Here is a 25,636-nt window from a genome sequence, read left to right on the forward strand (position 1 = left end):
AATTATGCAGCTATAATTGTGTGTGTGTGTTGATATGCGTGTAATAAAAAAAATGTGTATGTAATATTTGAGAGAAAAACGTCTCTGGTTACTGTTGTAACCTCAGCTCTCTGACAGACAGGAACGAGACAGAAGCTGGGCTACGCAATGAAGGAAACCGAGGTTATAACAGTAACCAGAGACGTTCCCTTTCAAGAGCGGTCACTTCTCACATATACTGTAAGTATACACATAGACACTTGAGATGCCAAAGACGGCACGTCCAACTTGTAAAATCTGGCGAAAGTGTTCTGTAAAGACCAGCCAGCAAGCCGAAGCAAGGGCAAGAAGAAAAGCAGTTTTGAGAGAGAGCTCCCAAACAGCGACAGAACGGGGGTGGAGAGAGCGCTTGGTGGACGTGCAGGGCGTGGGGGATCTCCTCGCCCCCTGAGAAAGCTGACCACCAGTGCATGCCTTCCGATCGATCGCCCGTGAACCAGGGAACAAAACTAGGCGCTAGCGGCCACATAAACTTTTAGCGTTGACGGTAGGCTCCCGTTATTCAACCTGTGCTGCAGGAAACTAAGACTGAAAATACTGGTTGAGGCCTGGTCTATGGGACAAAAGGGCCCTGCTGGCTAATTAGCATTCGACCTCCCCCATACAACCTCACTAACTCTCAGAAACAACTAAGAACTCACACAAGAACCTGGTTTAATGTGAATGTTTATCATTGACTGTTATGTTTTTGGTGTCATTTGAAATGTCACACTGAAATGAGTGGTACAGATATCTCATATCCAGATAGATAAAATAAAAGGAAATAAGGTTTATAGAAGTTTAGAGAAAACTGTTTCAGAGATAAGGCCCACCCCCCTTTTGTCGGATAGAAGCCATTTGAGGGTGATCTCCCCCATCCCCCATGTCACCTGGTCAAAGAGGATAAAGAAAGGTGTTCTCCCTCTCTCTGGGTCTCTTCTTTGCTGGACATGAATTTAATAGGTGGTCTCTCCCTTTCCTCTCTCTCTCTCTCTCTCTCTCTCTCTCTCTCTCTCTCTTTCTTTCCCTTTCTCTCTCTCTCTATCTCAGGTACAAGTTGGGTAAGATTATTTGGTGTAACCAATGTATAACCATGTTCTAGATATTTGAATTGATTGTGGAATTGATCTCTGATAACTGAAATATTAAATTGTTACATGTGATTATTCTAACTGATTTTGACATTGTTAAAAGGAATAGTCAAACATTCGCTCACTTTTAGTGAGGCACAGATATTATTAAAACCTTTCATTTATGGAGTCAGATGAAATAACGAGTAAATACATATGATTAATGTATTGCAAATATAACCAACCAATACTTTGCATGAATGAGGACAGAACACGTGATAACCTTCCCCGTGTATTGGCGAACCGGCATTGGACCAATATATCGGGCCTTACAAAACGTAAAACTTCCGACACGGGACAGCTCGCCGGGTCGATATCGTTATCACAACACCATTTCACAAACTCTGCCCGTTTCAGAGTGAAAAGGCGCCTTGTGGAAGGTGCGCGAGACTCTGTGAGTGTGTCCAGCTCAGGGGAAGGTAGTGCACCTGGCCTCTCTAAGGTCCCTGAAGCAGCCACGCATGACGACTCCACAACTCCACAACAGGAGGAGCCTTGAACTGGAGGGAATACCCGTGTTGAATTACATCCAGCAGCCAACGCGAAATGCCTGGAATAGCTCTCCACGCGTCTAGGAAATGAGATAGAAGCCAAATCTCTCTGGTCGCCGACGCTGGCGGGGAAACGGCTCGTGATGGATGAGCTGACGGCTGTGTGAATATTCGAATAGGAATGTTGGCAACCCGGGGGCGCTGGGAGGTCATAACAGGCACAGACCGCAGCTCAGAGGCAGGGCAAGCAACGCAGACCCTGGCCCAAATGGCACCCTAAGCACTCGTGGTCTTCCTACGAGTCCGCACTTTCGTGACATAATGCCGCTTTGACTGTCTGGAAGAGCTCGGCACAAGTGCGCATTGAGGGTGCATATCGACCGCAAAGGGGGCGCTCGCGAGCACCCTTCTGAGGCCTAAAATGACAATTGGGACACCCTACGGTCTTACGTACTTAACGGACACACGCACGCGGCAGCCATTGTAAGTCCACAAGAGTGAAAGTGCAAATGCCATTAGGGAAAGGGCTGAAGTATTGATAGGATGAGGAGGAAACAGTTCACCTAGTTGTGGGCTTCCACTATGTCCATGTGGGAAAAGGAGGCCTTTGAAGAGGCATGGACACGCGCCGACTGGGGTGCACACCACAACTTTACCACATGCTCATGGACGTCCGGGAAAAACAGCATCCTCCTCCTAGAAGCAGTTTGGCGGCCCGTCTGGAGGTACCAGGAGTGTAGCTTACTCCTGGTGGGCTCATCCAGAGCGCTCCAGGCGAGGTCCAGCACCTTAACCGCCTTCTCAAGAACCCTGACGAGCTCCTCCCGGGCCTTCTGTGTCGGGGCGCTCCGGCTCCGACGCTGCCCAGTCTTTCGCCCTCGCCGAGAGGGACATGGAGTCTTCGTCTCTGCCAGCGCCGAAGGAGATAAAGTCTGCTATGACTGGAGGAGGGCCGAAGCTCTCGTCGGAGAAATGGACTGGGGAATGGAGCGACAACGGGACCCGGTTCGATGGGACATGCACAAATCCTGCAGAAAGTAGTCATCGGATGTGGTTAAGAAGTCAAGAAATTTCTTTAGGTGCGTCTTCAACGATGGCAGCGTGAAGGAAAAGATTCTGACGTCGTTGTTGCTCCTCTGCATTTTATACCGCCCGAAGGCTCGACAGTATTTGCATAGTCGCGACAATTGGCCAGTTAATTCACTGGCGTTATCCTATAAGGTTTCAGGATTTCTAAAAAGGGGAAGAGTTCCCACAGCGTACCTGGATACGCAATGTGGAAGTGACCGCTTTTGAAAGGGAACTATACTGCAAATCACAAATCCAACCACTGTGTACCAGCGGAGTTTTACTGGCATCTAATGGGGAAAATCTGGTACTGTGCCCAAACTAAAGCTCACTGAAAGCTCATTTTTGGAACACCACACACACACACACACACACACACACACACACACACACACACACACACACACACACACACACACACACACACACACACACACACACACACACATTGCATTGAGCAGTGCGAGCCCTCCTCTGTCTGACCCGCGGCAGTGTGTGTGTGTGGCCTGAAGGAGGCGTGGCAGTGCTGTAGTGTTTCAGAAAGCACAGGTGACCCGCTCTGTTGACCTCTGCTCCCCGTCAGCATCTCTGCTGCTTCAGTTCATCTGATTCCCTGCGACTGAGCTCTCAGCCCATGTGACCCGACTCGGCCAATCAGTGCGCCCGACGCCAGAGACTCTGATCTTCACTGTCTGCTGCTGTAGATTATCAGTCTGACTGCACACACACTTGCGTGTTAAATCTGAGCAGTTTTGTTTCTGTTTGTGACTCCGTGAACCTGCAGCATGTTTGATGTGAAATCTTAACAGCAAAACCATAAGACTGAGGTGGTACCGTGGGATCAGATGATAATGCCATACTGTATTCATGTAGGCTACTACTTAGAAGAACATGTGTGATAAACATGGTGTTAATGAGATCGCAAACTCCAGTGAATAATGCACAGATTAATGATTATAACTTTGATTCTGCGTGTTTAAACAAACACGTGTGCTGATGAACCTCTCAGACGCTCTGTTCTTCTCTATTCTATTCTTGTCTGGTTCAGTGAATGAATCTCAAACAACACATTTCACATGAGAGTGAGTAACAGACTCTGGCTTCAGTCGACACGCAGAGTACGACGAGTGTTTGAGACGCTGAGCACATTCCCATGAATCCGTGTGTCGTATGATGAGAAAAGCACGTGTGTCTTTATGAACATGTGGATTCTCTCTCCTCCCACAGTCCTTTGCGGCTCAGCGTTTCACACTGACATTCAAGGCAGACTGTTATATAATATTTGTGTGTGTGCTCTTGGGTCGAGACAGCATGCGTGTGCGATCTCAGATCTCAGAGTTTGTTTGGGGTCCTTCTGTGTTTTGATCGACACCAAAAACACTGAGGTCCCTTGCAGCGGGTTTCCTTTCTGGTTTACTTCAACTGATCTTATGACTTATGAATTTACACATGGTTTGTCTTAAAGCACATTAAAAACACAACATAGACACATAAACAACATTAAAAGCTGGATTTTTCACCTCATGATTTGATCAAAAACAAGAGGTCTATGACACCTGGAGAAAGGCCAGCATCGGTCAGCGACACACTAGTTTTGTGTGTAACCCACTGCTGGCTTAAATTTCATATAAATAGCATTTACTGCAAGGAAATATAAATAACCATTAATGAGGTAAAAATTAGCCCAGCATTTAGTCAAAATGAGCTAAATTTGGGTTAAATTTTTCAAACCAACCTGCTGGGTTAAAATATGTATCCATCGCGCTGGGTTACTTTAACCCAGCATGTGTTATGTCCTGGGTTGCCAAATGGGTTGTTTTTAACCCAAAAACACAAAGCTGGTGTGCACATCCCAAACACCCAGATTGGGCTCAGGTGCAGGACAACTGAGTGATATAAACAAAAATAAAGAAGTGTGAAGTCCGCACACTGACATTAACTGCTTCCAAATGGATTTATTTAACTTTAACTTTTGTGCCTGATGAAGACCTGAGGGTCGAAACGTTGCCTTGTTAAAGTTAAATAAATCCATTTGGAAGCAGTTAATGTCAGTGTGCGGACTTCACACTTCTTTATTTTTGTTTTTAACCCAGCCATTTTAGAGTGAATATAGGCTTCATCTCATGCTGATACTTAGATGTGATCATTGCTGACGACGAGTTGATTGGATATATCATTAGAACATGCTCTTCCCACACTTTGTTGATGAAACATAATGCATTTTTTTAAGACATAATATTTATCTTACAATTACTGTATTATAGTGAGAGCATACAGTATAGTAGCCTATCAGCATATGGCGTTCCGGTCAGTGTCTCCATGAACATACAGCAGTTGCAGTGTGTGTGTATCCACTCATGGAGTCTCAGGCCTGATGGAGGAGGAGGAGGAGGAGGAGGATGATGCTCTGAATCACCTTCACTCAATGGTGACCGATGACTTCATGACGTGGCCCATTTAAGGACCAATCAGAAATCGCGCGCTTCCCCTTTAAGAGCAGCTGCATTGCCTGGAGAATAGATGCGCGCGCCTGACGCGTCATGTACCAGTCTGTATGGATGGATGATATAGCGATGCGATGTGCTGGACTCCTCCACAAACCCGCGGCGATGGACCTGGATTAACAGCACTGGCCTCACATGCAGTGACGCATTTAACGGAGGTGAGAATGGATGATGATGTTGATGATGATGATGATGATGATTCAGCGCGCAGCGTTCACAGGACGCGTTCAAAAACGCGAGTCGGAGCGCAAGAAGAAGAACGCGTCCTGAATGAACGGCCCTTCGCACTCATTCATTATGCGCCGCGTTACCTGTGTCCAGTGTGCGTTTAAGCGCTTTAATGTGGAGTAAGTGATGATTCAAGCAGTTATAGTGGGTCACAGTCGCTGGTTCTGGTTCAGTGTCGGTCATCATCTGGACAGTGTATAGTGTTGCGGTGTGTGTGTGTGTGTGTGTGTGTGTTATTGATTCAGGCCTCGTGCACCGGCTTCATTCACAGAGATTCACAGCATCATGCATCACCCACCCAATAACAGACAACCTGGAATAATCAAGTGATGCATAAACACACTGTACACACACACACACACACACACACACACACACACACACATATATATACAAGGCCCTTCTGTGGGTTTGAGGGGCCATAACATAAACATCCAGAACACCACTGCACACAAGGACGCCTTTTCAGCACCAAGATTTTAGGTTAAATTGACACTATGCTCAATATGAAAATGTGTGTTTGATATGGTTGCTATTTCTTTTTAGTTATTCACCATGTTATCACCTTTTAGCTTTCATAGTACACACACACACACACACAAAATGGTTTGACAAATTCATTATAAATAAACAATATAGTCTCTCCAATAATTCGAGGACATAGACTGCATGTGTAAGAATTATACAGATATGTTGAGTGAATGAAATTGTGTCACTTCTGTAAATAAAATGTGTGCAAATATTAATTTAGACTAGTGCAACAAAATCAAGCAAAAAGTGCGGCAGAACTGTGTTTTCAGCGGCGTTTGAGGTCCTTCCTCATATTATTCCAAAAGTGTTTTCAAAGTTCGACAGTAAACTTGAATATTCACTATGACTTATTTTCTGTCAAACATGAGCATGAGTGTGTACACAAACTCCTATTAATCTTTCAGAATATTCACAAAAAACTAACCCAAAAGAGTCTTGAGTAGAAATCTAGCTGAAGTGTGTTTTATTGAGTAAGCCATGCCGTCCTCTTTCACCGGGCTGTAAACATGAGGAGACACACACGGGCCAGATTCATTCAGTCGTCAAACACCCCAGGAGCACCAGAGTTAAGTAAATAGTAAAAAGTTCAGTCATTGAAATCCTCTTTTCCTCCTTTTAGCCAATAATGAGGAAGTTTAAATCCACTGGAGATGTTAAAGGGTTAGTTCACCCAAAAAATTAGAATTCTGTCATTAATTTCTCACCCTCATGTCGTTCCAAACCCGTAAGACTTTCCTTCATCTTCAGAACACAAATGAAGATATTTTCAAATTAAACCTGAGATAGTCTATTCACCAGAAACTCTGATGCTTCAAAACCTTCATGAAGAGATGGTAAAATAGGCTAGCGGTTTAATCCAAGTCTTCTGAAGACACATATAATTAAAGTCCATTTTATCCCTTAAAACTCATCTTTGATCACCAAAATGACTTCTTTAATATATGCAGAATCATGAATATGGAAAATACTGAGGTGCAAATAGTATTTTTACATAGAATATATCGCTAAGAAAATATGCTATTTTCACTTGGTGTAAATAGCCGCCGCCATAAAAACTGTGTATTATTAGGATGTGTCCGCCGAGAGCTTTGACACAATTCACACACTGCTGATAGTCTGTGGGGAGCATCACAATAAAGTGTTCGCAGATATTAATCAGACAGTCTACTGATACTCTAATGACTTCGAGTTACTTCATGTCTGAAGTGGACCATCGAAATACAGCGTTAGCAACATTTCTATTCTTCCAAATGTTTCAATTAAAGGTTCGATTTTTGTGAATATTTTGAAAAGTTGAAGATGCATGTTTCCCAGTGTTTCCAGTGTTGGTGTGTGGTGCTGTGTTGTTCTGTGTCAGTGTAACTCTCTTGTCTTATTCTCAGACAGATGCTGGTGTGTGTGTGTGTCTCTGCAGTCGGTGTGTGTGTGTGTGTGTGTCTCTGCAGTCGGTGTCATTCTCCTGCTTTATGATTGGAAAATAAATCCACTGTCCCGAGAGAAGAGAGCGCTGTGTGTCTGTGTCAGGACAGGCATTAATAACACATAGGCTGGCTTAGTCACATAACACGGCCAGTACAGTAAACTCATTACTATAGCAGGGATATGCATTTATTTAGCATGACAAACTTGTAGAAAATAGATAAATACAGATGTCACTCGAGCCGAGAGAGCTGATGCTTTGGTTAACATGATCTTGCAGTAGCGTCTGTGTTCTTCTTCTGCTGTTTTCTCTATGCTGTAACATTTACTCAATGCATGTTGAGTAAGTGTTGCATGTATGTTCTGTGGTCGATGCATTTCGGTAGTGTGGGTTCGGCATCATGTTGTTTCAAATATTGCACACATTTCCTTTAGACTTCCAAGCATCCAAAATGTGTTGTTGATCCGTGCAGGAATACAGTCCTGCTTTGGCAGTCATAAGTATGTTCAGATATAATAGATCTTATATGATCATGTTCATATTTAGGCTTCATTGACCGATGTTCTGACGAGGTGAAACTTTCCTTTCTCAGTTTCATTTTTATATGAAGCATTTTAAAAGTGACATTAATACTAGTGTCAATATTAACCAAGGCTATGACCATCCATGACAATAGTGCTTCTATTTGCAAAAGTGTAATAAAAAAAAATATATATATCTCTTGCTGTTGTGAATTATGATCTAAACAAAATGTTTCAAAACCACATTACATTGACTTGCATGGAAAATTACCCTCATGCATAAAGTAAAGATGCTCATGTGTGTTTGTGGTGGATTTTCCGACCACATTTGGTTGAAAAAAATATGCTCAGTCGTTTGAGCTGCTTCGGTTTTTTAGATATTAATAGAATATGTTTAGGTCATTCTGAGGTCACTCAGCCCCCCCCACATGATCCAAATTCACCCAAAATAGTCTTGTTTGTTTGTGCTTCATTTGTGCCGGTAAAAGTTTTGTTTGTGCTGCGTCGGGTTTGCGGATCACAGGATGTGTGGAATGTAATACAAACTCCAAGGTAAGTGTTTTTACTTACTGTATATTGTTTTGTTAATAACATAATATGAACATTGTCATAAATACACGCACCATAATCAGTTTGCTGTGTTTATACATACATAGGCTGTGTGTGTGTGTGTGTGTGTGTGTGTGTGTGTGTGTGTGTGTGTGTGTGCACGTGTGTGTGTGTGTGTGTAGGCCTATAGTCAAAAGTTTGGATTATTATTATTATTATTATTATTATTTATTTATTATTATTTTTTTTTTTAAAGGTCTCTTAAGCTCACCAAAGCTGATTTTTTTTTTTTGTTGATCAAACATACACTGATATTGTGAAATATTATTACACTTTAAAATAGCTATTTTCTGTTTTAATATAGGCCTAATTAAAATGCAATTTATGCAAAGATGAATTTTCTGTATCATTACTCCAGTTTTCAATGTCACATGAATCTTCAGAAATCATAGTAAAATGTTGATTTTGTGTTCAATTATTATCAATGAATTTGGATCATGTGGGGGGGCTGAGTGACCTCAGAATGACCTAAACATATTCTTTTAATATCTAAAAAACCGAAGCAGCTCAAACGAAACTTTTTACAGCACAAACGATTGAGCCTATTTTGACGACGTTTTGCGTTGGGGGGGGGGGGGGGGGGGGCGACTTCACGAAGGTCGTTAACCTAGGGAACAGCCATTAGTAGTTGTGTCCGAAACCATAGTGGACATAATTGATTGCACTTATTCAATCCCACAATGCACTGCAATAACAAGTGTACAACCGATGTGCGCTCAACGGCTGTCCGAATTCACTCACTCGTTTTTATTCACTCCTTCAAGTAAACAGTATTAGTGGACTAACCTAGGGAATCGTGAACGAGGGTTTAGGGGGCGATTTCGGATTCAGACATATTCTGACATTTGTTATACTTCTTGACCAGTAGGTGGCGCTGTTCCCAAACTGCTCAGATACCCTCAGGGCATGGTGGATATGACATACGTGACCCTGGACCACAAATGGGCACATGGGTAAATTTTTTGAAATTGAGATTTAAGACTATGGTTTGTTAGAATAGGACAATATTTGTATCCGAAATACAACTATTTGAAAATCTGGAATCTGAGGGTGCAAAAAAATCTACACATTGAGAAAATCTCCTTTAAAGTTGTCCATTTATGTTCGAGATTGTGCTGCATTCACTCACAAAAATAAATGTTTATATATTTACGGTAGGAAATTTACAAAATATCTTCATGGAACATGATCTTTACTTAATATCCTAATGATTTTTTTATAATTTTGACCCATACAATGTATTGTTGGCTATTGCCACAAATATACCCGTGCGACATGTGATTGGTTTTGTGATCCAGGGTCAGATATACCAAGTTTCGTTGCGATAAACTAAACCATTGCCCTGATTTAGATTTTCTGAAGATTGGGGAAAAAAACTGTTTCCCCAGCAAGAACTATCCTTGTATGTAAAAAAAAGCCACATATATTTGATCTACAAAGACTGATTGATTGGACTGACCAAATTTAGGGCACATCCACACGAAGCCAGAGATTTCCCTATCCGATCTTTTTTTTTTCTCGTTCTAAAAAAAAAATAATTCCGTAAACACTGTGTCGTCTCAAGAAATATCTTCATACACACGAAACCACTGAAACCGACTCAAAACAATGTAATATATATGCCAGACCAGTATGTGGCGCTGTAATTCTGCCACAGAGATACACTAAAAACGGAGAAGAATGCCATGCACTCTATAATCAACCAAGGGGGTAATGTTTCAGAAAAAACTGAAGCTTCCCCGGGCGCCGCCATTGATTAGCAGACCCTCACCTGCTGTTAGAATTCCATTGACTCCCATTCATTTTGGCATTTACATCTGAGGCGTTTAAAGACTCCATCTGTCCATTATTTATTTCTAAAGAAACACGAAAATGTATAAAAGGCTCCATTACCTTGTATCTTACGTTATGGCCCCGTAGAAGCAGTTTTTGTAAAATTAGGCTAACGATTGTGTCATAACCACGCGACTCTCTGTCACACAGTAGAGAAATAACCGTATAGTCAGGAGGAGAAGCTCGCAGGCAATCGCGGGGACGTGGAGGCAAAATGACAAAATAATTAATCAGAATACTTAGCAAAAGTTTCTCCTGATCCTAGCTCATGGACAGCTCCTACTCACACTCTCCGTCTCTGCAAGTTTCGGAAGGGAATGATTCAGATTTCTCTTGGCACAGCTACTAGAAGACGGGTTTCTCACGTCACATCTAGGTCGTCAAGCTCAGTGTGAGTCTGGAGGTCTCGGCCATCAGGAAGTGAGCGCTTCTAATTGACTTCACTTGTCTCCGTTGAATCTAGTGGGCTCGCTGTGTCCATTTCTTTTACTGTCTATGTAATCAACAATAATAATAATAGGCTCAGTAGCTTCTTCTTTTTTACCAAGAACTTTATTGAACAATATTTAACAACAGTAAATGGCCTGATACAAAATATGAAATGTCTTAATCAGACAACAGACAAGCACCATAACATAAGAAAGAAAATCTAAATAAATAAAGAAGAAAGATAAAGATAAAGAAAAATGCATTCAAGTAAATAATAAATAAAGAAATGAAAGAGGCACGAACACAAGCATGAGGTCCGCAGTTGTTGTTGCGGTTATAGCGGCGTCTGACTACGGTCGACACGTGGGGTGATGACATCATCGATTCACAACATATACGGATTGGCTGTACACACGAAAACGCAAGGGTGTCGTTTTTAGGCCTATCCACTCTGGGACCCGGTTTCAGGCTCTTGAAATGCCAAATAATCAATTAGACTTGAAGGGGGTGAATTTTCTAGCAGCATCACTGTCCCACTACAGTTGCGCTCAGATATCTGACAGGCCATGACACTCTCTGTTTTACTGACCTGTCTCTCTGTCTGTGTCTGTGTCTGTGTGCCAGTGGTTTGCCGGGGCATTGGCATGGCCTAGTAATGAACGGCGCCGGGGCTCCCAGCAGCCCGGAGCATAACTCCTGCACGCGGCCCGACTGGAAGGAGTTCTGCGAGCTTCACGCTCGAGCTTCCGCCGCAGATTTCGCCTACAAGTTCCGGCGTTTCATCAGCGAGAACCCCTGCTACGACTCGCCCGGTGCTGACGCCAGCTTCTCGCAACACTTTGCGCAACACTTCTTGACCTGCTTCTCTGCGGCCCTCGACCAGGTTCAAGGACTCGCCTCTCCGGGAGACTCCTCTGCTCCTCAGTACAGCATCGTGCCCTTTGTGGGCATACAGAGCTGCACGTTACCCTTCATCCACAACCTCTACCAGCGCCGCAAAGACGTGGGGGCGTCGAGCGAGTCGCTGGATAGCATGGATAGCGGAGGAGGCGGAGCCAGCGGACAGGAGCAGCAAACGCCAACCCGTAAGACGCCATCCGTGAGCCAGTCCAGAAGTTCGGAAGACGTGTCGCTGGGGCGTCGCAAGGCGCGCTTCAAGAAGGGCTTCTCCCTGCGCAACATGAGTCTGAGCGTGGTGGACGGGGTGAAGGAGATCTGGCACCGCAGGGCCTCCCCAGAACCGGACCCCTCGGGGGGCTCCAGGAGGACCAACGGAGCCGAGGCCATGGGGTCCGAGCACTGGAGCCAGAAGCTACGCCTGCCGCGGGCCTCTCAGGGCCACCGGGTGGAGCTGCTGGAGATCCAGAGGGAGGGTGCGCTCAGGTACATGGTGGCCGATGACACTCACTGCATGGGGGCGGGACAGTGGCAGAAGTGCCGGTTACTGCTGAGGAAGACGGCCGGCGCCTACCTGGACACGGGAGAGAAGTTCCAGCTCGAGTTCTACGTTCCACCAAAGGTACAAGAGCTCTCTGATAAAGCCCTGATGTGTGTGTGTGTGTGTGTGTGAGTGTGTGTATGTGACATTAGCAAGCAAGTGTATGGATTGGGGGAAGAATAACCAGATCATTCTTATGGCATCCCCATACTGTCGGCCCAGATTCGGCCCACATCTGGTACACGTGGATTGCCGGAATCGGGCCGACACTATGTTTGCTGTCTGGGATCTTAATCTGTTATTTGCATGGGAAAAGTGAACATTGAGTGAGTCACTTATTTGTTATTGGCACTGGGTAAACTGGCCATCGAAGAGCTTGTGACGGGGCTCAGATTCAGACAATGAAGGTACAGGCTCGTATTAGACGTAAACAATAAAAAAAAATTATGAGAACGGTTGAGATAAGATAACAGGTGGAAAAACAGTAGTGGACAATGGCATAAGCCTTATTTCCATTAACCTTCAAATTGCTCGAATTGAAATTGTGACTTGAAAATATGCATAATGAAAACACGTCAATTTCGCAAAAACTCCCATATATCGTATACAAGTTTTTACCCCCGCATTGAGGAGGTGTTTCAGGCAATTCGAAAAAGGAATATTTTGCAAAACTGCAATGGAAACTTTTTCCGCATTGACAGGTCACCTGACGTCCGTAACAGTCGATCACTCTTTAAAGATGGTGTGGTATGTTTGGACAGAAGATGAGACAGAGTTTTTCATTAAACTCTTAAAAGTATATCAGGGACTTTCCTTGCCATTAATGCTTGGATAACACGCCTACGTCTCTTTCCATTAACAATAATAGCTAGCGCTGTGGCTGTGATGTGCGTAAACCTACCAACATCCATCGCCATGACTTTTGGGAGAGAGAAAAATTACGTTTTAGTCGCATTACATTGGTTAACGGAAACGCCGTCATTTCGCAATAGTTTTTTATTGACATTTAGAAAATATGTAATGGAAATGCAGCTATAGTAAAAGTAGCGTGCTATTAAATCATCAGAACAGTAAATACTAACAAAATAGTAGAACTATATAGTAAATGGTAAATGCTGTAAGTAGTGTCTGAGTGTGTGAAGTGTCGCTGTGTTGTTCAGTAGCGCTGATCGTCAGTCTGGTTGTCCGTGATTGGATGCAACAGTATCTGCCAGACGGCAGTGTCACAAACAGCTGTTCAGCAGGGTGAGCTGATCCTTAATGATGTAAACTGATGTAAACTTCATTCTTTTAGTTGAAAAAACTTTGAAAAGTCAATAAAAAGAGATTTTTGGAAGCTGATGTCTGAGCAATTTTAGCATCATCCAGTAAATGCAAGAAGCACTGGGTTAAGGTTTAGAGATTGGCTAGTTTTGGGGTCTTCTCATGTAGCCAGACCTTCCGTCCACTTAGCCAGGAAAAGACTGCTCTTATGGTGTTGTTCAGGTGTGGGATTATCCGACAGGGATTACCACAGTCGTAGACTGGTGTGAAAATAATTAATTAACTTTGTTTGTTTTAATATCTTTCAAAGATTTGATGGACTTCAACTCTAGAGAACAGTTTTTTCTTTAAAAGAACTGATGGCAAACACTTGTGTGCTCTTGCTGCCAGAAGTAGAGTAACGCTAGCAAAAGTGCTTTTCCAGTTTCGACATGCCGTCTCAGGCTGAGATGGTGATATTCGTCAGGTATCTGAAGACTGAGGCGTTTGATTCTGCTTGGCATGAGGACAGTTGCTGTGGTTCATTAATAGTTGAGTTTATTCTTCTAACTCTGAGTTAATCCAGTGTTGCTATCTGGCATAAGATGGCTTCATGAATGAACAGATGAACCACACATATGTTAGCAGAAATGTTTTCTTCATTAAAATGAGTCAGACCCTCCTTGATCCGGCCTCTTAAAATCCTGTTCCCACATTTTGGTTTGTGTTCAGAAGTGTTTAAAGGGATTTTGGGAAGCTGGTCTCAGAGCAATTTTAGTCCCTCAAGGCGGTAGTAATAACTTCCTCTTCCTGAACAAACTAAAGATAGGGTAAAAATAGAGGGTGAGTGAGTGTGCTTGCAGTGTATCATATCCTGACTGTCAGTGAGATCGCCTCAACAGCCAGAAGTGTGTGAGATACAGAAGCCCATCCAGAGAGAGTCGGTTTGACGATTCTTGTGTTTTCCGGCAGTACAGATCATGCTCAGCACCAGTTTCACCAGTTCAGCGTTTTCAAAACAACATCCTTTTTCCTTGCATGAGGCCTCGTCTTATAATCACTGAAACCAGCAGATCTAAACACCAGAAGTTTTAGAAGTGATGGTTGAAATACAGGGCTCACAGTAATCATGTTCCGTTTCAGGCCAGTTGACATGCCTGCTGCGTTTTGTTTAAATATTTTTGCAATAATTATTATGTGAATACATAAATATGTTTCTAAATATGCGAACTGTTCATCGCATTTTCAAAATAAACGTTTAAACCCTCGCTCTGTCTGAGTTTACATGTGGACATCAAAACATGTTTGTGTTCAGGAAGTTACAGTGGCTGTAGTATTTCTATCTTTAAATGTCGTTTTGCTAATATTAAACAAGGATTTAAACTGCTAATATTAAACTAGGATTTAAACTGCTTTATTACATGGCTTGGTTGAATTTTAATGTAGAATGCGGTTGCCATGAAAAACAGAGCGTTGCTATGGACGCAGGATTCTAACCGTAAAGACGGAACAGACTATTTTCTTTAGCGGAAGCAATACAATCGTTTTTAAATCAATAAACTCCTTTTTAAATCAATATTTTGTGTCAAATTATTGATTTATTTGGTAGGTAGCCATGTAACAAGCGGGATAATGTAGAGCGAGGCGGTTGTTATAGCGAATACAACCCCTTCAGGCTCCGCTTCGCGTCGGGGTCCCGATCAGCCTGTCGGGGTTGTATTCGCTATAACAACCGCCTCGCTCTACATTATCCCTTACGTAAAGTGTAACAACACTTTAGGCATTTGTTATAATACAGTGAGGAAAATAAGTATTTGAACACCCTGCTATTTTGCAAGTTCTCCCACTTGGAAATCATGGAGGGGTCTGAAATTGTCATCGTAGGTGCATGTCCACTGTGAGAGACATAATCTAAATAAAAAAAATCCAGAAATCACAATATATGATTTTTTAACTATTTATTTGTATGATACAGCTGCAAATAAGTATTTGAACACCTGTCTATCAGCTAGAATTCTGACCCTCAAAGACCTGTTAGTCTGCCTTTAAAATGTCCACCTCCACTCCATTTATTATCCTAAATTAGATGCACCTGTTTGAGGTCGTTAGCTGCATAAAGACACCTGTCCACCCCATACAATCAGTAAGAATCCAACTACTAACATGGCCAAGACCAAAGAGCTGTCCAAAGACACTAGAGACTAAATTGTGCACCTCCACAAGGCTGGAAAGGGCTACGGGGAAATTGCCAAGCAGCTTGGTGAAAAAAGGTCCACTGTTGGAGCAATCATTAGAAAATGGAAGAAGCTAAACATGACTGTCAATCTCCCTCGGACTGGGTCTCCATGCAAGATCTCACCTCGTGGGGTCTCAATGATCCTAAGAAAGGTGAGAAATCAGCCCAGAACTACACGGGAGGAGCTGGTCAATGACCTGAAAAGAGCTGGGACCACCGTTTCCAAGGTTACTGTTGGTAATACACTAAGACGTCATGGTTTGAAATCATGCATGGCACGGAAGGTTCCCCTGCTTAAACCAGCACATGTCAAGGCCCGTCTTAAGTTTGCCAATGACCATTTGGATGATCCAGAGGAGTCATGGGAGAAAGTCATGTGGTCAGATGAGACCAAAATAGAACTTTTTGGTCATAATTCCACTAAACGTGTTTGGAGGAAGAAGAATGATGAGTACCATCCCAAGAACACCATCCCTACTGTGAAGCATGGGGGTGGTAGCATCATGCTTTGGGGGTGTTTTTCTGCACATGGGACAGGGCGACTGCACTGTATTAAGGAGAGGATGACCGGGGCCATGTATTGCGAGATTTTGGGGAACAACCTCCTTCCCTCAGTTAGAGCATTGAAGATGGGTTGAGGCTGGGTCTTCCAACATGACAATGACCCGAAGCACACAGCCAGGATAACCAAGGAGTGGCTCTGTAAGAAGCATATCAAGGTTCTGGCGTGGCCTAGCCAGTCTCCAGACCTAAACCCAATAGAGAATCTTTGGAGGGAGCTCAAACTCCGTGTTTCTCAGCGACAGCCCAGAAACCTGACTGATCTAGAGAAGATCTGTGTGGAGGAGTGGGCCAAAATCCCTCCTGCAGAGTGTGCAAACCTGGTGAAAAACTACAGGAAACGTTTGACCTCTGTTATTGCAAACAAAGGCTACTGTACCAAATGTTAACATTGATTTTCTCAGGTGTTCAAATACTTATTTGCAGCTGTATCATACAAATAAATAGTTAAAAAATCAAACATTGTGATTTCTGGATTTTTTTTTTTTTAGATTATGTCTCTCACAGTGGACATGCACCTACGATTACAATTTCAGACCCCTCCATGATTTCTAAGTGGGAGAACTTGCAAAATAGCAGGGTGTTCAAATACTTATTTTCCTCACTGTATATAATGTAAGATGATTTATTTATACAAAGTATATGTATTTTAAGTAATGATTACTTGCTTTTGATACTTTAAAATGACTTAATATACATAATAACAATGAAACAAATTAAGGTCTTTGCTTAGGTTTATTTTTATTACCAAAAAAAAACAAACTGATTACTCGGTTAATCGTCAAAAATAATCGACCGATTACTTGATTACCAAAGTAATCATTAGTGACAGCCCTCATTGGCAGTGTGTGTGTGTGTGTGTGTGTGTGTGCGTGCGTGTGTGCGTGCGTGTGTGTGTGTGTTAGGGGTGTAACGATACACAAAACTGACGGTTCGGTACGTCCCACGGTTTTGACGTCTCGGTTCGGTTCGGTTCGGTTCATTTAGGTGGAGTGGGGGGTTTAGAAAGCTAAAATTGCTTGTTTTTTGTTAAACAGTGCTTTAATGAACAAATTGTGTCATTGTCTTTAAATTAATTCAATTACAAGTAAACGTTTCGCAAGGATAAAAAAAATCATCTGCTAATGCTGTAAACTATATAGGAGCCCTTACTTGCACATTACTATAACATTAAAGCGTAACAACAGAGCCTAGACTTTTAGCCTAAATTCAGTTGCTATTTATTTTTAGATATAATAATAATCAACACTCAAGTAACAAATTGTATGAAAACATGTAAACTGCACATAAGGCAGTTTTTACATTAACATTTTTACTCTAATTTATTATTGAAATATAATAATTTACACAGTTGCTGTCATTTTCATGACAGATATTTTAAACATACATTAAATAATCAAGATGTCATTAACAGGTTAAGTCAAATATAATATATAGGCTAATATAGTGCATTTATTTAGTGAAAGAGTTCATTTCCTTAGCAAACCAACAAGCTGTGGACACTGAATGACTTGCCTGAGGTAAATAAAGCTATGTGAAAAACTAAGCGTTTTATTGACATATTTCCGCTGTTGAAACACTGACTGAGCGATTACACGAGTTATGATGCCTTTCAGTAAGTATACTGTATCTTTCAACATACCTTCAGGTGTCCATTCATGTTTATTCTGTAACTGAGGAAGAGAATCGCGTTTACTCGCGCTCCGCGCTGCCGCTTTAAATGAGGAGTCACGCCACATCAAAGAGCGCCAAAACGACATTAAATGTTTGAATTTCGTGATCAAATAGACAGAATTTGAAAGATTGCACCTGGCTTATTATCGAATGTAACAAAACACTGAGCTTATTGCGATTAAATGTGGTTAATGGTGGTTAGGCAACGCTGTATTCGTTGTGTACACATGAGGTGAGGTCCAATGAGCCGGGACAGCAGGGGGCGGGGCGGGCGTGTTCGGTACGCCATGAGAGTATCGCGATTCGTATCGTGGGTGGTGTATCGCGGTTTTTCGGTTCGGTTCGAATATCGTTACACCCCTAGTGTGTGTGTGTGTGTGTGTGTGTGTGTGTGTGTTGGAATGGCATTGATTGTGTTGATGTGTGTTTGTAGTCATCTAAACCCAAAGTGAGCGTCCCTCTGTCTGCTATCGTGGAGGTGAGGACCACCATGCCTCTGGAGATGCCCGACAAAGACAACACGTTTGTGCTCAAGGTACCATCATCTCATACTCTCATACACACATCAGATATGTAGCTGTTCTCTGGGAAATGCAATAATGTTGCCTACTGGATCTAGATCAGTGTTGTCAGATCAAACTGTGGTGTTGTCTTATGGGTTGCAGGTAGAAAACGGTGCCGAGTACATTTTGGAGACCATCGACTCTCTGCAGAAGAACTCGTGGGTCGCAGACATCCAGGACTGCATAGACCCCGGGTAAACAGAGTTATCAGCGTCCTGACACACCTTCACTTCACACCTTTATGCTGCGTTCACACCAAACACGAATAGCGCGTCAAATTCGCGTCTGGTTGGACGCTTGAACATTTTGAATCCATTCGCGCATCCAGAGCGAAATCGACGCGCGTATAAAGCAAAAGCAAAAGTCTGAGGCGAAATCCGCTTCTTATGGGAGGGGCAAGTGCTAGGCAGTTGTCTGTTTGCAAGATGGCTGATGTTGATCGAGCATTCATCGAGAGAGTCACCGCTCTGTATTTGCTCTGGAGAGCAGAACAGCGGCGTAGGGGTCATCGTCGCCGTACTTGGGTCCACCAGACCCTTCGGAGGCGTACCCAGTTTGGCGAGTTTCACCATTTGCTCCAGGAGCTGTGCCTGGATGACGGCCGCTTTCAGCTGTACTTCCGCCCAGTTTGAGGATCTGTTGTCCCGCATTGGAGCGAGGATCACCCGCGCCCTCACCCACCTAATCTGTCATTTATTTTTGTTTTTATGATAAATGGAGCCAGCCTCCAAAAGCAATTAACCTGTCCTGTGATTTTTTTTTTTTTCACACAACACTGCCCAGACATGAACTATGTTCTTATACACATTATGGTATATGTATAAGTATAGTATACACTCACCTAAAGGATTATTTGGAACACCTGTTCAATTTCTCATTAATGCAATTATCTAATCAACCAATCACATGGCAGTTGCTTCAATGCATTTAGGGGTGTGGTCCTGGTCAAGACAATCTTCTGAACTCCAAACTGAATGTCAGAATGGGAAAGAAAAGTGATTTAAGCAATTTTGAGCGTGGCATGGTTGTTGGTGCCAAACGGGCCGGTCTGAGTATTTCACAATCTGCTCAGTTACTGGGATTTTCACGCACAACCATTTCTAGGGTTTACAAAGAATGGTGTGAAAAGGGAAAAACATCCAGTATGCATCAGTCCTGTGGGCGAAAATGCCTTGTTGATGCTAGAGGTCAGAGGAGAATGGGCCGACTGATTCAAGCTGATAGAAGAGCAACTTTGACTGAAATAACCACTCGTTACAACCGAGGTATGCAGCAAAGCATTTGTGAAGCCACAACACGCACAACCTTGAGGCGGATGGGCTACAACAGCAGAAGACCCCACCGGGTACCACTCATCTCCACTACAAATAGGAAAAAAGAGGCTACAATTTGCACGAGCTCACCAAAATTGGACAGTTGAAGACTGGAAAAATGTTGCCTGGTCTGATGAGTCTCGATTTCTGTTGAGACATTCAGATGGTAGAGTCAGAATTTGGCGTAAACAGAATGAGAACATGGATCCATCATGCCTTGTTACCACTGTGCAGGCTGGTGGTGGTGGTGTAATGGTGTGGGGGATGTTTTCTTGGCACACTTTAGGCCCCTTAGTGCCAATTGGGCATCGTTTAAATGCCACGGCCTACCTGAGCATTGTTTCTGACCATGTCCATCCCTTTATGACCACCATGTACCCATCCTCTGATGGCTACTTCCAGCAGGATAATGCACCATGTCACAAAGCTCGAATCATTTCAAATTGGTTTCTTGAACATGACAATGAGTTCACTGTTCTAAAATGGCCCCCACAGTCACCAGATCTCAACCCAATAGAGCATCTTTGGGATGTGGTGGAACGGGAGCTTCGTGCCCTGGATGTGCATCCCACAAATCTCCATCAACTGCAAGATGCTATCCTATCAATATGGGCCAACATTTCTAAAGAAGGCTTTCAGCACCTTGTTGAATCAATGCCACGTAGAATTAAGGCAGTTCTGAAGGCGAAAGGGGGTCAAACACAGTATTAGTATGGTGTTCCTAATAATCCTTTAGATAAGTGTAAGTATATTGGTTGTCTTTACATTAGAATAATAATGTTTCATATAATCTGGATTTAGATATGGAATAAATAGCATTCAATACAAAATGAATGTCTCATATATTGAAATCAAGTTTTTATATGATAAAAGATTTGCTTTGTTGTGCCACACCAGGCATTAGTCATATTACAAAGTTATTGAGGCCAAACATATCAAATAACATTATAAACTGAAAAGCGGGACTGCCCCCGTTTATCACATCACTTCACCACGTGACAGCAGCAAGCAGGCTCCTGATTGGTTAACGCGGTGCGAACTGACGCCAAATGATGTTTTATTAACAAAGTTCGGGAGGAGCACGTTCAAATAATCAAGCAATCAATCAATCAATGAACTCATCAAACAATTACCATGTCTACCCTATCAGCATGAGAGGAAGCATATATATATTCACTCTGTCAACTCACCTAACTTCCTTGACAGTTTTCAGCATCCCTCCACCACCCCGACTCCTCACTCTTGGCTTGTTCTTTCACAGCCAGGAATACGGGGGGAGTACTCTGGGTTCGGGCCGAATACCGAGCCCGGAGCCCTCTCCTCGGACAGCACGCCAAATACGCATTTATTCTATCTGACTTATTTGTAAGTGTGAACTCGTGAAAGATCAGATTTTTCAACTCTCAGCATCAGACGCGGATTCGTGTCAAATGTGTGAATGCACAAAAAGCACCAAATAAAATCATTTGCGCGAACGAGGCGAATTCGCGTCCACTGCGCCGCGCTAAATGCCTCATTTGCACCGCAGGACCTCCAGACGCGTGTAACCGCGTCTTTACATTGACTTAACATGGAAATCACTCGCGCCAGGCGCTCTATTCGCGTTTGGTGTGAACGCAGCATTACACAGTACATCTGAATCACGGGACACAAACAAAAACAAGAGGCACACTGACTGGCCATGACGATTCTTTGAGTCTTATGCAGCATTTCTTTAACACTAAACCAAAGCCGCACTGCTTCCTCTGAGAAGAGTTAAAAAGATAGCATGGTTACATGTTTACCGGTACGCTGTAAAATCCTCAGTGTTAAAGTGCTCAGTTTTCACATGGTCCCAATCTGTATAGAGAAAAGTAAGCAATGAATAAGTGTTGCAGTTAGTGAAATAAAGTAGATTCATTCTACAAGGGATAATTGGACATTAGTGATGAACACCTGCTGTCAACAAGCAGAATCACAAGAGGAACAACAAGAACAGGATAAAAGAGAAGAGACAGAAACACAACAACTACATCTGACTCACAGCCACACAGCCTTCGATGAAATCAACTGCAAATAAAGTCAATATCTCACCAGAGGATTATTTAACAACTCCAAAAACAGCATTACCATATTCACTAATTACAAACCATATGGCACATGCACAAAGGTTGCTGAAGCCCTTTAGTTTGGGGAAAGCGCTATATAAATTAAACATATGATTATAGTTGGGCACTTGGCCACTGACTTTGGTTAATTTAATTCCCTTTCAGCAATTGTTGATCACTAAATCACTATTGACTACAATATTTCATCATCCTGACTGCAATGACGTATCTTTTACTATGTGCATTTTTGGAATCAGTGACAGCTGGATTGTTACACATGTGACTTCCCATATGAGTATGAAAGTCTCGAGAAACTTTGGAACTTTTCACTATCAAGTTTACATTAACTGTCCCACTCTTCTCACAACCCCTGTTATTGAACTCACTGCTTATGATTATGCTTTTATTAGGCGTTTTTCTTGGTGTTCATATCTCTAAATGTTTTTGTTTTGCAGTGTACACAAGCTCTTTTTAGCTGATTTGTGTACAGAAACCGGAGACACATCCTTTTAAACATTTCACTAGTTTGAATCTTTTCTTTGTTGTTCAAAACTTCGGATGACATTGATTAATAATATAATCATAACTAAAACAATTAAAATGTTCACTTCTACTTTCAACATAGGGAGCAAAAGAATATATATTAGTTATAATCATATATTATAATAAATCATATATTTTTTAATCTTGTATTGTTTTTCCGGTAACACTTTACAATAAGGTTCATTAGTTAACATTAGTTTATGTATTAACTAACATGAACTAACAATGAGCAATACATTTGTTACAGTATTTATTAATCTTGATTTTAATAATTTATTAATAAATGTCAAAATTAATATGAACTAATATCAATAAATGCTGTAGAAGTATTGTTCATTCTCAGTTCATGTTATCCAAGGTAGTTAATTAATGTTAACTAATGAACTTTATTGTAAAGTGTATTGTAATACTCATTAATGTGTTAAAAATGGCAAAAACACTGCTTGCATAGAGACAACTCTTGATTCCAGGACATCAGATGAAACACTCGTGGGAAGACTCTGTGTGTGTGTGTGTTTCAGGGACAGTGGCGATGACATCGAGCTGGCGTCGTGTGTTCTCGTCCAGCCGCCCAGAGACTTGACGCTGGTGTCGTCCTGCAGCTGCGAGCTGTTGTGTGACGGTACGACTGCACACACACACAATACAGCTCAGCAGTGTTTCCCATCATCGCCCACAGTACCCGCTCTGTTTCTCTTTCTTAAAGGTGCATTGTGTAATATTTAGGAGGATCTGTTGATAGAAATGCAATATCATATACATAACTATGTTTTCAGTGGTGTATAAAGACCTTACATAATAAACCATTATGTTTTTATTACCTTAGAATGAGGCATTTCTATCTACACACACCGCGGGTCCGCTTACATCCACATGTTTCTACGGTGGCCCTGAACGGACAAACGCGTTACATCACTATGTTGTTCTTCGTGCAAAGATGCTTGCTAAAGTCAGCGAATAAAACACTGACACAATGATGAACAAGTGACAATAATATTCGCAATAACATATCGTTTTACTGAATAATTAAGTAAACCTAATTTCTTAATGTATCTTTGTAAAGAAACCTCATTGATTAACTGGCTCAGACGACGACATCACTTCCTGTCGACCACCGTAACTTCTGTTGGGTGCAATTCACAACCTCACCACTAGATGGCGCTAAAAAATTACACACTGTAGCTTTAAGGCCCTTTCACACCGGATGCGTAACGAAAAAGCGAAACGAAAAAGCGAATAGTTCGTGTGTGAATAGTTCGCGTCAAAACCATTCACATCAGCCGCGACGCGAATTTGCGACGTCTGTGACGTTCAGAGAGCTTTCGCGCCGACAGCTGAGAAAACAGAGAGTCTGAAGGGGAGTATGCTAATGTGCAGTTTTTTTGCATCTTCAACTAAACACAGTGCGTTTTGTAATGTCACTACACATTACATGTAACACACAAAGTAAGTAAGTTAAAATCATTCGACTAGAAACTGTAGATATCACACACAGAATGTATAGTATACTAAAAGCAGCCCTAAATAGTCTCACTACATTTTGTTACATGTTCAAAGTAAACACGGTCTCTGGGCCCTATTTTAACGATCTGAAACGCAAGTGGCAAAGCGCAAAGCGCAAGTAACTTTGTGGGCGGGTCTTGGCGCTGTTGCTATTTTCCCGGCGGGATAAATGACTCTTGCGCCTGGCGCAAATCTAAAAGGGGTTGGGGTCTGAAGTAGCTTCATTATTCATAGGTGTGGTTTGGGCGTAACGTGAAATAAACCAATCAGAGCGACATCTCATATTCCCTTTAAGAGCAGGCGCGCTTTTTCTAAAGCGGATTCCTATTATAACGGCGGATTTGCCAGGCGCACGCGAGGAGCGGTTCAAGGCCGAGGAGATCGACGTTCCCGTCAGGGACGTTGGGGATGGAGAAACACACCCAAATTAACTTCGGTTAAACAGGCGTATGATAATTTGGGTAAATGTGTAAGCTAGATGTATGCTTTTATAATAAACTGTCTATCTATCTATCTATCTATCTATCTATCTATCTATCTATCTATCTATCTATCTATCGTAATAATGTATGATTTGCAAAAATGAGAACTGCTGCTTCTGTGTAGATGAGAGAATCAAAGTGTATACGCGTTGTGCACACGCTACATTGATTAAGGCCAAGCATGCGCCCTTAAAATAGCATATGAATAACATGCACAACGCGCCACTGACTTTAAACAGTTTTTTTTCGGTTAGTGGCGCAATTGTTTTCTAAACCTGTAAAATAGCATGAGGGAACGTTTGCGCCGGAACACGCCTCCTCTTTGCGCTGAACCGCCCCGGGGAGCGCAAGTGTATTTCTTAGTTAACCGACGTGCATCTGTGGAGGGAAAAGTCCGCTTTGCGCGGGTGCAAAATAGGAATGATACATGCGTCCGTGTACAAAGTCAATTGCGCTGGGTGCAAGATAGGGCCCTCTGTCTCTATCTCTATCGATAATAGTGTTAGCTTTCTATCCCAAATGTAGTTTAGCCTGCTAGCCTACACAGCACAGGACTATACAACGACTAAAACTATCACACAACACACTCACAGTCGAGATAACCGAGTTGGCAATGCTACACTACACATTGTCTTTCAAATTGTTGTCCTTGTAGTATGTGATTGGCTGAAGCCTTTTCTGTCGCCGCAAAAGTTTTTTAAAAAATCGACATCGAAGCGCAAAAAATAAAAGTCGTTTTTCCGCCGCAGCACATTCGCGTTCGGTGTGGAAGCACTCATTACACACACAGCTGATCACAAAATAAAACCATCGCGCGAATTATTCGTGCGTCAAAATTGCGTCCAGAGTGAAAGGGCCTTTAAGCTGAAGACAGGAGGATTGTGTTGATGTTCTGGATGTGTTGTTCAGGTTCTCATCGGGGGTCTGAGCGGTTGTGCTCTGCTGCTGCGGATCAACACTGCCAGGAGCCGCCCGTTACCCAGCATCCCTCACATGTGCCGTTAGAGCGGTTCCTGCAGTCGCCAGAGGACACACCATCAGGTACACACATGCCTTGTCCACAAAACCCCACTTGCGGTCTTTACACTTGACCACTTAACCACTTGCATGACGTATTTCCTCTTTTTGGCCCAAGTTTTCAAGTAGGCGTAAAGACTGCAAGTGTGTGTAGTCTTTCGATTACTCGATGGGACACACGTAGTCTTACAAAAA

The 25,636-nt window shown here is 42.6% G+C and overlaps 1 protein-coding gene across 1 annotated transcript in view; it reads left to right on the forward strand.

Annotated features, from left to right (window-relative positions):
• Positions 1-5,229: 5,229 nt before the first annotated feature.
• Positions 5,230-25,636, forward strand: part of sh2b2 (SH2B adaptor protein 2) — a 30,215-nt gene continuing 9,808 nt past the window's right edge. The window contains exons 1-6 of the mRNA XM_084419002.1: positions 5,230-5,369; positions 11,407-12,301; positions 18,367-18,468; positions 18,599-18,690; positions 22,961-23,061; positions 25,334-25,465. Coding sequence (XP_084275128.1) covers positions 11,438-12,301; positions 18,367-18,468; positions 18,599-18,690; positions 22,961-23,061; positions 25,334-25,465 — 1,291 coding nt within the window. The 5' untranslated portion in view covers positions 5,230-5,369; positions 11,407-11,437. The remainder of the gene's footprint in view (positions 5,370-11,406; positions 12,302-18,366; positions 18,469-18,598; positions 18,691-22,960; positions 23,062-25,333; positions 25,466-25,636) is intronic.

The sequence above is a fragment of the Rutilus rutilus genome (assembly GCF_951802725.1).
Source record: "Rutilus rutilus genome assembly, chromosome: 9".
In the NCBI taxonomy this organism is placed as follows: domain Eukaryota; kingdom Metazoa; phylum Chordata; class Actinopteri; order Cypriniformes; family Leuciscidae; genus Rutilus; species Rutilus rutilus.